The 13,126-nt window shown below is 48.6% G+C and overlaps 1 protein-coding gene across 1 annotated transcript in view; it reads right to left on the minus strand.

Annotated features, from left to right (window-relative positions):
- Nucleotides 1-13,126, minus strand: part of LOC148149334 (coiled-coil domain-containing protein 170-like) — a 202,113-nt gene that overhangs the window by 150,504 nt on the left and 38,483 nt on the right. The window contains exons 7-8 of the mRNA XM_087989513.1: nucleotides 12,327-12,644; nucleotides 9,926-10,126 (exon numbers count right to left, since the gene is read on the minus strand). Coding sequence (XP_087845639.1) covers nucleotides 9,926-10,126; nucleotides 12,327-12,644 — 519 coding nt within the window. The remainder of the gene's footprint in view (nucleotides 1-9,925; nucleotides 10,127-12,326; nucleotides 12,645-13,126) is intronic.

Raw genomic sequence — 13,126 nt, forward strand, 5'->3', positions numbered from 1 at the left:
CAGTTGATTAAAGTTCAGAACCAGCATGTTCCTGCGAAAATGAAGGATATGTTCTATGTTCTGTAAGGATGGCAAGATCCGGAAATCTTGGATGACAAGAAGTTGAGAGCTCAGTCAGTAAGGTTTCAGAAACTGAGGGCAGACAGAGTCCTTAAATAAGAAAGAAAGCAGGAAATAACTCAAACAAAGAATTAGGAAGGTAAAAAGCAGCCATGAAATGCTTTTGGCTAACAGGATTTAGGAAAAACCTCATGGTGTTTTGGACATATATAAGGAGCAAGAGGGTAGGAGAACACAGATTTAGTTGACTAATTTAACAATTTATCATGGTGCTCTAAATAAATGGGTTTGGCAGTGATCCAGGAACACTGTGTTATACCTCCATCTACACTGTCCCAATCATTTACCCCAGGGACAGCTCGAGGGTTCCAGACAGAGGAAAGCTTCCTCTACATTTTCATAAAATTAAAGTCATGCTTTCTCGACAGTGCTATCACCAAATACTTCCAGGACAAGAGGCTGAGGTAAAGGAAAGGTTCCTCAACACATTTAAACTGAAAGTAAAGCATCCTCTACTCTTATAATCTGCAAGCAGTGCTCCCACTACACTGTTCCCAACAAACACAATCAAGACAGGTATAGGATGGGATTAGATACAATATGAAGCTCCCTCTCCTCTTTTAACCTGAAAGTGCAGCTCTCTCTACACTGTCCCCCATCAAACACTCCCAGGACAGGGACAGCACAGGGTTAGATACAGAGTAAAGCTCCCTCTACTCTGTCCCCATCAAACACTCCCAGGACAGGGACAGCCCGGGGTTAGATACAGAGTAAAGCTCCCTCTACACTGTCCCCATCAAACAGTCCCAGGACAGGGACAGCACGGGGTTAGATACAGAGTAAAGCTCCCTCTACACTGTCCCCATCAAACAGTCCCAGGACAGGGACAGCACGGGGTTAGATACAGAGTAAAGCTCCCTCTACACTGTCCCCATCAAACAGTCCCAGGACAGGGACAGCACAGGGTTAGATATAGAGTAAAGCTCCCTCTACACTGTCCCCATCAAACTCTCCCAGGACAGGGACAGCACGGGGTTACATACAGAGTAAAACTCCCTCTACACTGTCCCCATCAAACAGTCCCAGGACAGGGACAGCACGGGGTTAGATACAGAGTAAAGCTCCCTCTACACTGTCCCCATCAAACAGTCCCAGGACAGGGACAGCACGGGGTTAGATACAGAGTAAAGCTCCCTCTACACTGTCCCCATCAAACACTCCCAGGACAGGGACAGCAAGGGGTTAGATACAGAGTAAAGCTCCCTCTACACTGTCCCCATCAAACACTCCCAGGAGAGGGACAGCACGGGGTTAGATACAGAGTAAAGCCCCCTCTACACTGTCCCCCATCAAACACTCCCAGCACAGGGACAGCACGGGGTTACATACAGAGTAAAGCTCCCTCTACACTGTCCAATCAAACACTCCCAGGACAGGGTCAGCACGGGGTTACATACAGAGTAAAACTCCCTCTACACTGTCCCCATCAAACACTCCCAGGAGAGGGACAGCACGGGGTTAGATACAGAGTAAAGCCCCCTCTACACTGTCCCCCATCAAACACTCCCAGCACAGGGACAGCACGGGGTTACATACAGAGTAAAGCTCCCTCTACACTGTCCCAATCAAACACTCCCAGGACAGGGACAGCACGGGGTTACATACAGAGTAAAGCTCCCTCTACACTGTCCCAATCAAACACTCCCAGGACAGGGACAGCACGGGGTTACATACAGAGTAAAGCTCCTTCTACACCTTCCCATGGTGAAGGTTAATGTGGCCTTTATCAACTTGGTGTCACAGCTGCCTACCATTATGAACACCCTGAAATTGCTTTGGGAGCCCGGACCTGTATGGTTGGAGCTATATAAATGCAGGTTTTAATCTCACTGATTAACAAATGCAGCAATGTTCAGAATCCTGTCCATCTCCGAGGCCCTGGGTATAACTGCAGCTTGGGAGAGTTTTGCTGCAGACACCCTGAGTGCAGTCTGGGTCCCCACTAACTGCTGTGACCTTTCATATCCAGCTCTTACATTCAACCCTGCTTGTGACTTGTTTATTCGGAGAGCAATCAAAAGGTAGGAGGTTCACCACAGTAAAAGAGCAAGTGGATTAGTTCATTTTAAAAACAGGATTTCAATATGATATTCCTGGAATTAATTTAAAAAGAAACAACACCACTTACTGTGTGTAGGTGGTCAATTAAGCTGCGTCTGAGAGGCACGGTTTCTCTGTTAAACCTTGATAAGGATCAGACAGTGAATTGTGTTGAGATCAACCTCACAGTCTGCAGCAGAATAACGCTGTCCTGTCTCACCCGGCATTCATACAGCAGCTCAGAATGAGGCCATTCAGTCCTCTCTCTCTGTACTAGCTCTCTGGAAGACCTACCCTAGGGTTTGGCCCCCTGATCTCTCTGCCTTAATTAGTTTGTACAGTTTTGGATTACTTGTTACTTTGGCTAGACCCTTGGCATCTGACTCTTATTCCCATCATGTTATTCCAGCCGTTTAGTTTGTCTCCAGCACCACCTTATTTTCATTTCTTTTGTAATTATCTCTCTGCCTCAATTAATCAGAATATAGGTCACCCCTTCACCTGACATTCACCTCCAACCACACCAGTTGTTTGATCTTTCGATCTCTCTGATTATAAGTTCCGTGAGGTGGAGGAGCCGGTGTAGGACTGGGGTGGACAAAGTTAAAAATCACACCTCACCAGGTTATAGTCCAACAGGTTCATATGGAAGCACTAGCTTTCGGAGCGTCACTCTTTCATCAGGTGGTTAGTGCTTTGAAATAAATTGTTGGACTATAACCTGGTGTTGCGTGATTTTTAACTTTACAAATTCTGTGCCTGTGTACCTCTCGTCACTTCACCCAATGAAGGAGCAGCGCTCTGAAAGCTTGTGATTTCAAATAAACCTGTTGGACTGTAACCTGGTGTGGTGTGACTTCTGACCTTGGCTCTCTGTGACTCCACAGCCACATGTAGCTTCCAAACATTCCCAGAAAATTCACTCAACTCTGGAAAGTAGCAAATATCCAAAGGTATCTCTGAAAGGATGGAGGTCGGTGACCAGAAACTACAGATTAATGTCACTGACATTTGTGATGTGGAGGTGCCCAAATCAGTCAGCAATGGAGCTCTAGATGGGCCTCAGCAAACCCAGAAGGGGTTGTATCTTGGGTTTTTTTCTTTAGAAGGCTGAGCTTTACTGGGTTTTTTGGAAGGATTTCTGTCATGAGGGCCAGAGAGCCGCCTTGCTGTATCTGACCAAGCTCACCTCATTAACTCACCTCAGTTAGGGGCGGCACGGTGGCTCAGTGGTTAGCACTGCTGCCTCACAGCACCAAGGGCCCAGGTTCAATTCCAGCCTCGGTTGACTGTCTGTGTGGAGTTTGCACATTCTCCCCGTGTCTGCGTAGGTTTCCTCCGGGTGCTCCGGTTTCCTCCCTCCCTAAAGATGTGCAGATCAGGGTGGATTGTCCATGCTAAATTGTCCCATATGTTCAGGAATGGGAAGGTTAGGTGGGATGGCCATGGGAAATGCAGGGTTGTGTGTTGGGGTGGGTGGGATCCTCTTCGGAGGGTTGGTGTGGGCTTGATGGGCTGAATTGGCTGCTTCCGCACTGTCAGGATTCTATGATTAACCACCCATTCTGTTCCTCTGATGCCCCTCAAATCTATTTGACTACATACTATTGTCAGGATAACCTGCCACTCAGTAGATATTCCCACCCCCCCCCCCTTTCCCTGGGGTATCCCTTGGATGGCACACACCATCTTTAAAGTCTCATTGTGTACCCAGATGAGTACAGTGAGTCTGCAGGCTCCTGATGTTGCACTATGCGAGGGTGAGTGACACCATCTTCTCCCCAATACCTCACACTCACTCTATCTTGGCCACTGTCCTATCTCCCACGCGGGCCCATGCCAATCTCACTATCACCTGAACACCTTCCCTCACTCGCTGTCACCCACCCGTGTGTGCCCTCTGCGCTGCCCACTCACTCACTCAGACACCTTACCCCCTGCACCAACTTTCATCTCCCGTAAACACCTCGCCCTCTCTCTTATTCCAGTAGACAGAACACCCCCCCCCCCCCCCACCCCTCTGCAATGGGGTAGAGGGAGTCACTGTCAGTGCTGAGCTCCCTGACATTCTGCTCCTCAGGCCCCAGAATGGACCCCCTCCTGACCCTGACCATGTCCAAGCCCCTGGACCAGTGGTGGAAGCTGCCCTTGTCTTGCTGCCGTGTGCTGCAATCCCCTGAGCCTGAGTGTCTGCACTAAATGGCCAGGCAGGGCAGAAGGAGAGTCAGCCTGGTATTATTGGCAAAGGGGGTGAAGCCTCAGGAGGAGGGGGTGGCTGTGAGAGTCAGAGTGAGTGAGCGTTGTGACAGTGAGTGAGGAGATACAGCCCGGTATAGCCCCTAAGGTGTGGGCTTGGGGAGTGGGGAAGCGGGGGGAAGTGGGGGTGTGGTGTTCCTGCGCACACACAATCCTTGTCGCAGTGAGAGTTACCCAAGCAGCACTGAGGGCCAGCACTGAAGGGCAGAGTGTCCTCTGAGTGGATCAGAGATGGGCCGTGGGAGTCTGACACATGTCAGACACCAACGTCTCTGTATGTCGGGTGTGGGTGGGCGGTGCCGATGGGCCCTGCCCTGAGACGTTGGTGCCCAGTATCCAACATGGAGGGCATTTAGAGGGAGCAGCGATCTGAATCCTCCAGGTACCCGCAACATCGAGTCTGTTTGGTGAGTTTGGTAAGACAGGAAGCTGGAGGTTAATGAGGTGAACTATGACATTAACAGACAGGCTGGCAGGCAATAATCCCACAGCACCTGGGAAAAACATCAACGGTGAAACAAGATATTTCCAGCATCGAGATAGTCCTCGCTGGACTTCCGTGCGATTCCACCGGACACGGAGTCCATGAAGAATCTGCCGGAGGTAACTGACAGGGTCAGAAGGGTTTGGTGAGGGGGAACTAGTGTTGAACCAGTTATCTGTCTCTCTGTGCTGGGGCAGCAGGCAGGCACTGTAGGTCAAAGGGAACTAGCAGATGGATTTGGATTTCCAACTGGCACTCGGCACATCAAAGGTTATTGGGCAAAGTGAAAGCAAATGGTGTGGGGTTAAGGTACTACTATGTATTGAAGACTGGAAAACAGAGTGTATACACACTTGGGTCACTGTCTGACCAGCTGAACGTGATGAGTGCAGTCTCACAGGGGTCTGTGCTGGGAGCTTAGCTTTTTTTAACAATTCACACCACTCACTGAGATGGGGTGGGGGTGAGTGAAGGCATGGTGACACGTTCCAGATCACAACTTGTGTTAAAAAAAATTCCCCTTGTCATCCCTCCATCAGAAGGTCAGAAGTGGAGATGCTCACCGATGGTTGCCCAATGTCCAGCACCATTCCTGACTCCTCAGATACTGAAGCAGTCTATGTTCAAATGCAGCAATACCTTGACAATATCCAGGCTTGTGCTGACAAGTGGCAAGTGACACTCGCCCCACACAAATGTCAGGCTATGGCCATCTCCAGTAAGACACAATCCAACCATTGCCCCTTGACATTCAGTGGTGTTACCATCGCTGAATCCCCCATTGAACAGAAACTCAACTGGACTCACCACATAAACACAGTGGCTACAAGAGCAGGTCAGAGACTGGGAATACTGCGGGGAGTAACTCACCTCCTGACTCCCCAAAGCCTGTCCACCATCTACAAGGCACAAGTCAGGAGTGTGAGGGAATCCTCCCCACTTGCCCTGGATGGGGGCAGCTCCAACATCACTCAAGGAGCTTGCACCATCCAGGACAAAGCAGCCACTTGATTGGCCCCACATCCACAAACACCCCCTCCCTCCCCCACCGACGCTCAGTAGCAGCAGTGTGTACCATCTACAAGATGCACTGCAGAAACTCACCAAAGATCCTCAGACAGCACCTTCCAAACCCATGGCCACTCACATCTAGAAGGACAAGGGCAGCAGATACATGGGAACACCAGCCCCTACAAACTCCTGACCAAGATATAATTTAGGAGGAGAAACAGATGTCCACATGAATCTGAGCCACAGCAATGTAGTTGCTGCTAAAAGACTCATCGAGATTACTGAGCAAATCTTTCGGTTGTCAAAACAGTACAAAAAGGTGGTCCCTCAGCACCTTCTCCAGTGCAAGTAGTGATGGCAATAAATTCTGGCCTTGTTTATAGAATCCCTACAGTGTGGAGCAGGCCATTCAGCCCATACTGACGCTCTGTCGGGAATCCCAACCAGACACATCCTATCCCAGTGACCCTGTATTTCCCATGACCAATCCACCCTGACCTGCACATCTTTGGATTGTGGGAGGAAACCGGAGCACCCGGAGGAAACCCACGCAGACACGGGGAGAATGTGCTAACTCCACACAGACAGTCACCCAAGGGTGGAATCGAACCCGGGTCCCTGGCACCATGAGGCAGCAGTGCTAACCACCTAGCCATCCTATGTTACCATATACTGCTAACAATGCCCCAAGCCAGGAAAAAAATTAAAGACTCCCCCAGCGGAGGAAATGGATTTCCCCATCTCTATTGTATCAAACCCCTGACCAATTTGAAAATATTTCAGTTCATGGTTTGGAGATGCCGGTGTTGGACTGGGGTGGACAAAGTTAAAAATCACACCACACCAGGTTATAGTCCAACAGGTTTATTTGGAAGCACTAGCTTTCGGAGCACTGCTCCTTCATCGGGTGGTTATGGAGTATATGATTGTAAGATACAGAATTTATAGCAAAGTTTACAGTGTGATGTAACTGAAATTATATATTGAAAAAGACCTGGATTGTTTGTTAAGTCTCTGATCTTTTAGAATGACCATGTTGGTTTCAGTTCTTTCATATGTAAATCCCAGAACTTTTTAAGAGTTACATTCACATTTTCACATTTTCAAGTGAACTTTAACAATAGGGGCCACGCTGGCCCAGATAATGCATTGAAGGTGTGAGGTGCCCTGTGTGAGGCTGTCTGTGCCCCAACGTTCAGACTGATTCTAATCTAAAAAAGGGATTTACAGATTCTTACATGAATTCACGCAGTTTTTGAGCAAAATAAAATGTAACTCTGCAAGTACAGATTCACCCCACAAACGTATATGTATATGAGTGCATGTAGTGTGTGGGGGTGGGGGTGGGGGTTATGAGTGAGAGGGTGCATGTATGTGTGTGAGTGAGTGTGAGTGTAAAGGGGTGTAAGTCTGTGAGAGGTTCTATGTATGCTTGTCTGAGTTTGGGAGTGTATGTGTGAGCGTATGAGAGAGAGCTTGTGCTTGAGAGAGGGTCTGCGTGAGTGTATGGGTCTGTAGGAGTGTGTGTGTCTGTAGGAGAGAGTGTGTGTGTGTGTGCGCAGGAGTGTGTGTGTGTACATGTGTGTAGGAGTGTGTGTGTATGTAGTGCAATGGGGTCACCTGTAGCATGACATGAACCCAAGGTCCCGGTTGAGGCCATCCCCATGGGTACCGAACTTGGCTGTCAGCCTATTGACCACTTTGCGTTGTTGCCTGTCCTGAAGTCTGCCTTGGAGGACGGTCACCCGAAGGTCCAAGGTCGAATGTCGCAGACCGCTGAAGTGTTCTCCGACTGGGAGGGAACACCCCTGCCTGGTGATTGTTGTGCGGTGCCCATTTATTCATTGCTGTAGCCTCTGCTCGGTCTCCCCCATGCCCCAGGGCATCCTTGCCTGCAGCGTATGAGATAGACAACATTGGCCAAGTCACATGAGTACCTGCCAGACATGGTGGGAGGTGTCCCCAAGTGTAATGGTGGTATCCCTGTCGACATTCTGACACGTCTTGCACCATCTACCGTTACAGGGTTGTATGGTATTGTCCTGAAGGTCGGGCAGTTTGCTGTGAACAATGATCTGTTTGAGGTTCGGTGGTTGTTTAAAAGCGAGCAGTGGAGGTGTAGGGAAGGTCTTGATGAGGTGCTCACCCTCATTGATAATGTATTGCAGGCCACGAAGAACATGGCGTCGTTTCTCAGCTTCTGGGAAATACAGGACAATGAAGGGTACCCTGTCGGTTGCAGCCCGTGTCTGTCTCCTGAGGAGGTCATTACGGTTCCTCCCTGTGGCACATCAGAACTGGCGGTTGATGAGTTGAACTCATGTGACTCAGCCAATATTGTTTGTCTCATTCGCTGCAGGCAAGGATGCCCTGGGGCATGGTACATTGGGGAGACCCGAGCAGAGGCTACGGCAACAGATGAATGGACACCACAGAGCAATCCACAGACAGGAGTGTTCCCTCCCAGTCAGAGAACACTTCAGCGGTCCAGGACATTCGACATCGGACCTTCGGGTGACTGTCCTCCAAGGTGGACTTCGGGACAGGCAACAATGCAAAGTTGCCAAGCAGAGGCTGATAGCCAAGTTCGGTACCCATGGGGATGGCCTCAACCGGGACCCTGGGTCCATGTCACATTACAGGTGACCCCATTGTACTATACACACACACATGCACATACATGTGCACTCTCCTACAGACACACACACTCATGCAGACCTTCTCTCACACATACACTCCTACACTCACACATGCACCCTCTCACAAAATTGTACCCCTTTATATATATATATATATATATACACACACACAATTTCTATTTGCAGAATAACATTTTACTTTGCCCAAAAACTGCATGAATCCATGTAAGCTTCTGTAAATCCATTTTTTAGATTAGGATCACTCTGACTATCGGGGCACAGACAGCCTCACACAGGGCAGCTCACACCTTCAATACATTATCTGGGCCGACATGACCCCAATTGTTAACGTTCACTTGAGAATGTAACTTTTAAAAAGTTCTGGGATTTACATTTGGAAGAACTTAAACCAACATGGTCATTCTAAAAGATGAGAGACTTGACAAACAATCCGGGTCTTTTTCAATATATAATTTCAGTTACATCGCACTGTAAACATTTGCTATAAATTCTGTGTCTTACAATCGTATACTCCACAACCACCTGATGAAGGAGCGTCGCTCCGAAAGCTAGTGCTTCCAAATAAACCTGTTGGACTATAACCTGGTGTTGTGTGGTTTTTAGCTTATTTCAGTTCAATTGCACTTTAACCTGACTGTAGTGCTGATGACATTGTAATGAACTGATGCTCCTCCAAGGCCAATACCTGAGGTGCAAGGTTCAGAACCGAGAAATGACTGGAGAAACTCAGCAGGTCTGGCCCCATCTGTGGTTTCAGGTCCAGTGACCCTTCTTCAGGAGTGTTTGTAGCTGGGAAAAGGCTGAAGACAAGGGGTGGGGAAATGAAAAAAATGACCCTGAGCTTCCCATTGCCTGCCATTTTAACACCCCACCCTGTTCCCTGGCCAACATCTCTGTCTCAGGCTTGCTGCAGTGCTCCAGCAAAGCTCAGTGCAAGGTGGAAGAACAGCACTGCATTTCTGCTTGGAAATCCTTCAGGACTCAACATCGAGTTCAATAATCTGAGGGCCTCTCCATGTCCTTTACCCCAGGTCCCCCACTGGTTGCATACCTGACACATTCTCACCCACTCATCGCCCCCATTCCTGGCTTTGCTCCTTCCCTGGTTTACAACTGGCCATCCCCTTGTCTCAAGAACTTACTCTTGCTCTGGGCCCCAGCTTCAGCTATCCAGTCACCACCACCCCGCGGCCCCCAATACCTCACCCCTTCTATCTGCTATCGGTTCTAAAGAAGGGTCACTGAACACAAAATGTTCACTCTGTTTCTCTCTTCACAGTTGCTGCCAGACTTGCTGAGCTCTTACAGATGTCCAGCAGCTGCAGTTCTTGAATTTATTTTAATACAGCCTTACCTTCTGTCGTTCAAACTGTCGAGCATCCTTCAGTAAGCCCTCAGCAGCGAGCTGTCCTTCCAGGTGCCTGAGCATTTCCTCCCTTTGGGTTAATGTCTCCTCCGCCCTTTCAGCACGGCCCAGGACCTGGTGGTAGATGTCATTCAGATGTTCCAGCTGTTTGGTCACATTCATCACCCGCTCCTCCATTTCCTTCACTTTCTTTCAACAAAAAAAACACAACTTGCATTTGGATAGCACCCTTAACATAATAAAAACATCACAAGGGAGCTGGCAGGAGCCCTCTCTCGGATTAAAGTTGACACCGAGTTGTGTCAGTTGGATAGTCCGACTGCTGACCAGTGGCTTGGTCAAGGTCAGAGATTGTCCAACTTGTCAAAAGTGGGGAAATCCAGGGAGAGAGCTTTATAGAGGGACCCTTGGAGGTGAGTGTGCAGGGGGCTCACACAGAGACCAGTGATGGACACGTTCACAGGGCAATGGCACAAAGGGACAGCCCCAGCGGGACACAAGTATCTCACAGGATTCTACAGGACAAGGGGGAATACAGAGACAGGGCAGGACAACACCACAGAGCCAGTTCATTGTGAAAAAGAACAATTCCGCTTCTCAATGCTGGAAAACTAGAGGAAAAGATAAATCGGCTGTGATGGGAAAACAGGATAAAAACAGCAGCTAAAGAAAAATCCCCAAATCAGCAGTTAGATTCCAGTCTGTAACTCCCTCCCGGGTGTCTGTTATTCTGTATATAAACCACCCCGAACCCCTCGATTAGATTCCAGTCTGTAACTCCCTCCAGGGTATCTGTTATTCTGTATATAAACCACCCCGAACCCCTCGATTAGATTCCAGTCTGTAACTCCCTCCAGGGTATCTGTTATTCTGTATATAAACCACCCCGAACCCCTCGATTAGATTCCAGTCTGTAACTCCCTCCCGGATGTCTGTTATTCTGTATATAAACCACCCTGAACCCCTCGATTAGATTCCAGTCTGTAACTCCCTCCAGGGTATCTGTTATTCTGTATATAAACTACCCAGAACCCCTCGATTAGATCCCAGTCTGTAACTCACTCCCGGGTATCTGTTATTCTGTATATAAACTACCCTGAACCCCTCGATTAGATCCCAGTCTGTAACTCACTCCCGGGTGTCTGTTATTCTGTATATAAACTACCCTGAACCCCTCGATTAGATTACAGTCTGTAACTCCCTCCCAGGTATCTGTTATTCTGTATATAAACTACCCTGAACCCCTCGATTAGATTCCAGTCTGTAACTCACTCCCGGGTATCTGTTATTTTACATATAAACCACATCGATCCTCTCAATTAGATTCCAGTCTGTAACTTGCTAAACAGTGAAGGTATTAGCTTGGTTTTTATTCCCACATTATCATTGTGTGACTGATGTTAGACTCAGGGAAAGGATGAGTCACTCTATTTGAAATGTACTGAAGCTAAGCATTGTTGAATAGAGGCTGGAAGGTCAAACTTTTCATTTCGTGTTCATCCGAAGCAGGAAGCAAGGATCAGCTTTGAGGAAAGAATCACCATCATCATTATATGAATGATTTGGATGCGAGCATAAGACGTACAGTTAGTAAGTTTGCAGATGACACCAAAATTGGAGGTGTAGTGGACAGCGAAGAAGGTTGTCTCAGATTACAACAGGATCTGGACCAGATGGGCCAATGGGCTGAGAAGTGACAGATGGAGTTTAATTCAGATAAATGTGAGGTGCTGCATTTTGGGAAAGCAAATCTTAGCAGGACGTATACACTTAATGGTAAGGTCCTCGGGAGTGTTGCTGAACAAAGAGACCTTGGAGTGCAGGTTCATAGCTCCTTGAAGGTGGAGTCGCAGGTAGCTAGGATAGTGAAGAAGGTGTTTGGTATGCTTTCCTTTATTGGTCAGAGTATTGAGTACAGGAGTTGGGAGGCCATGTTGTGTCTGTACAGGACATTGGTTAGGCCAATGTTGGAATATTGCGTGCAATTCTGGTCTCCTTCCTATCGGAAAGATGTTGTGAAACATGAAAGGGTTCAGAAAAGATTTACAAGGATGTTTGGTCAGCATGGACAAGTTGGACTGAAGGGTCTGTTCCTGTGCTGTACAGCTCCGTGACTCTATCTGGGACTGGCCGAGTGAACCTTCTCTGGACTGCCTCTACAGCCAGTCCACCTTTCAGTCGATAAGGAACCCAAAATGTTCCACAGCTGTGGTCTGACCGGAGCCATGTGTAAACTATTATAAACCACCCCCATCCCACTCCCCCACCCTCCCACTGCTGTGGTTATATGTTCCATTCTCTTTGAAATGAATGGCCTGTACTGCTGCTACCCCTCCGCTCTCCCAGTGCGGATCCTGGGAAAATGTTACATCAATCCCTTGGTACTCACAGCTACGTGGCTCCAGTCATTCCCACGAATTTCCTTCACTTTGTCCTTGATGGCTTCCTCCGTGGCGGGAACGCTGGTAAATCCATCGCTTAGCAACGCAGCCAGCTGGTCGAGGAAAGTCTGGTGCAGCAGGTTGGCAGCTCTGGTTCGGTAGCTGCTGCTGTGCAAACGGTCATCCAGCTCACTCACCTGTTTGGCATTGAGGGCCTGTGCATGGCACGCAGTGCCCAGAGCTCGCTGGCACTCTGCCAGCCTCTCTCGGAGCATACTGTTCTCCTGCTCAATGGTCTTCCTCAGAAGCAAACCTTCATCCAACTCCTAAAGTACAGGAAGTAATGAGTAAGACCCCGCCATAGCTCAACGGGAGTGTTTGATGTGTCATGGAGGTGAGGTATATAACAGAGGGGCAATTGGACAGACAGGGAGAGCTAACTGCCACCTGAAGGGGTGAGAGCAAAGAGCAATCTGAGAAAGAAATACCGGCCTCTCGCAAGAAATCTTCACACGCTTTAAAAAAGCACCATTTATCTGTAAAGGTACACGGCATGCTGAGGTAACAGAAGAAAATGAGGACATTCCTGATGAAGGACTTCTGGCCGAAATGTCGACTCTCCTACCCCTCGGATGCTGTCTGACCTGCTGTGCTTTTCCAGCACCACACTCTGGGCTCTGATCTCCAGCATCTGTAGGCCTCACTTTCTCCCACCATGGTAAATTGCCCCAGAGTGTCCAGGGATGTTCAGACTAGGTGGGTTAGCCACGGGACATGCAGGGTTACAGGGATAAGGTAGGTCTGGATG

Source organism: Chiloscyllium plagiosum, unplaced genomic scaffold (assembly GCF_037043375.1).
Source record: "Chiloscyllium plagiosum isolate Xiang-an unplaced genomic scaffold, Cpla_swu_hap1 HiC_scaffold_8, whole genome shotgun sequence".
In the NCBI taxonomy this organism is placed as follows: Eukaryota; Metazoa; Chordata; class Chondrichthyes; order Orectolobiformes; family Hemiscylliidae; genus Chiloscyllium; species Chiloscyllium plagiosum.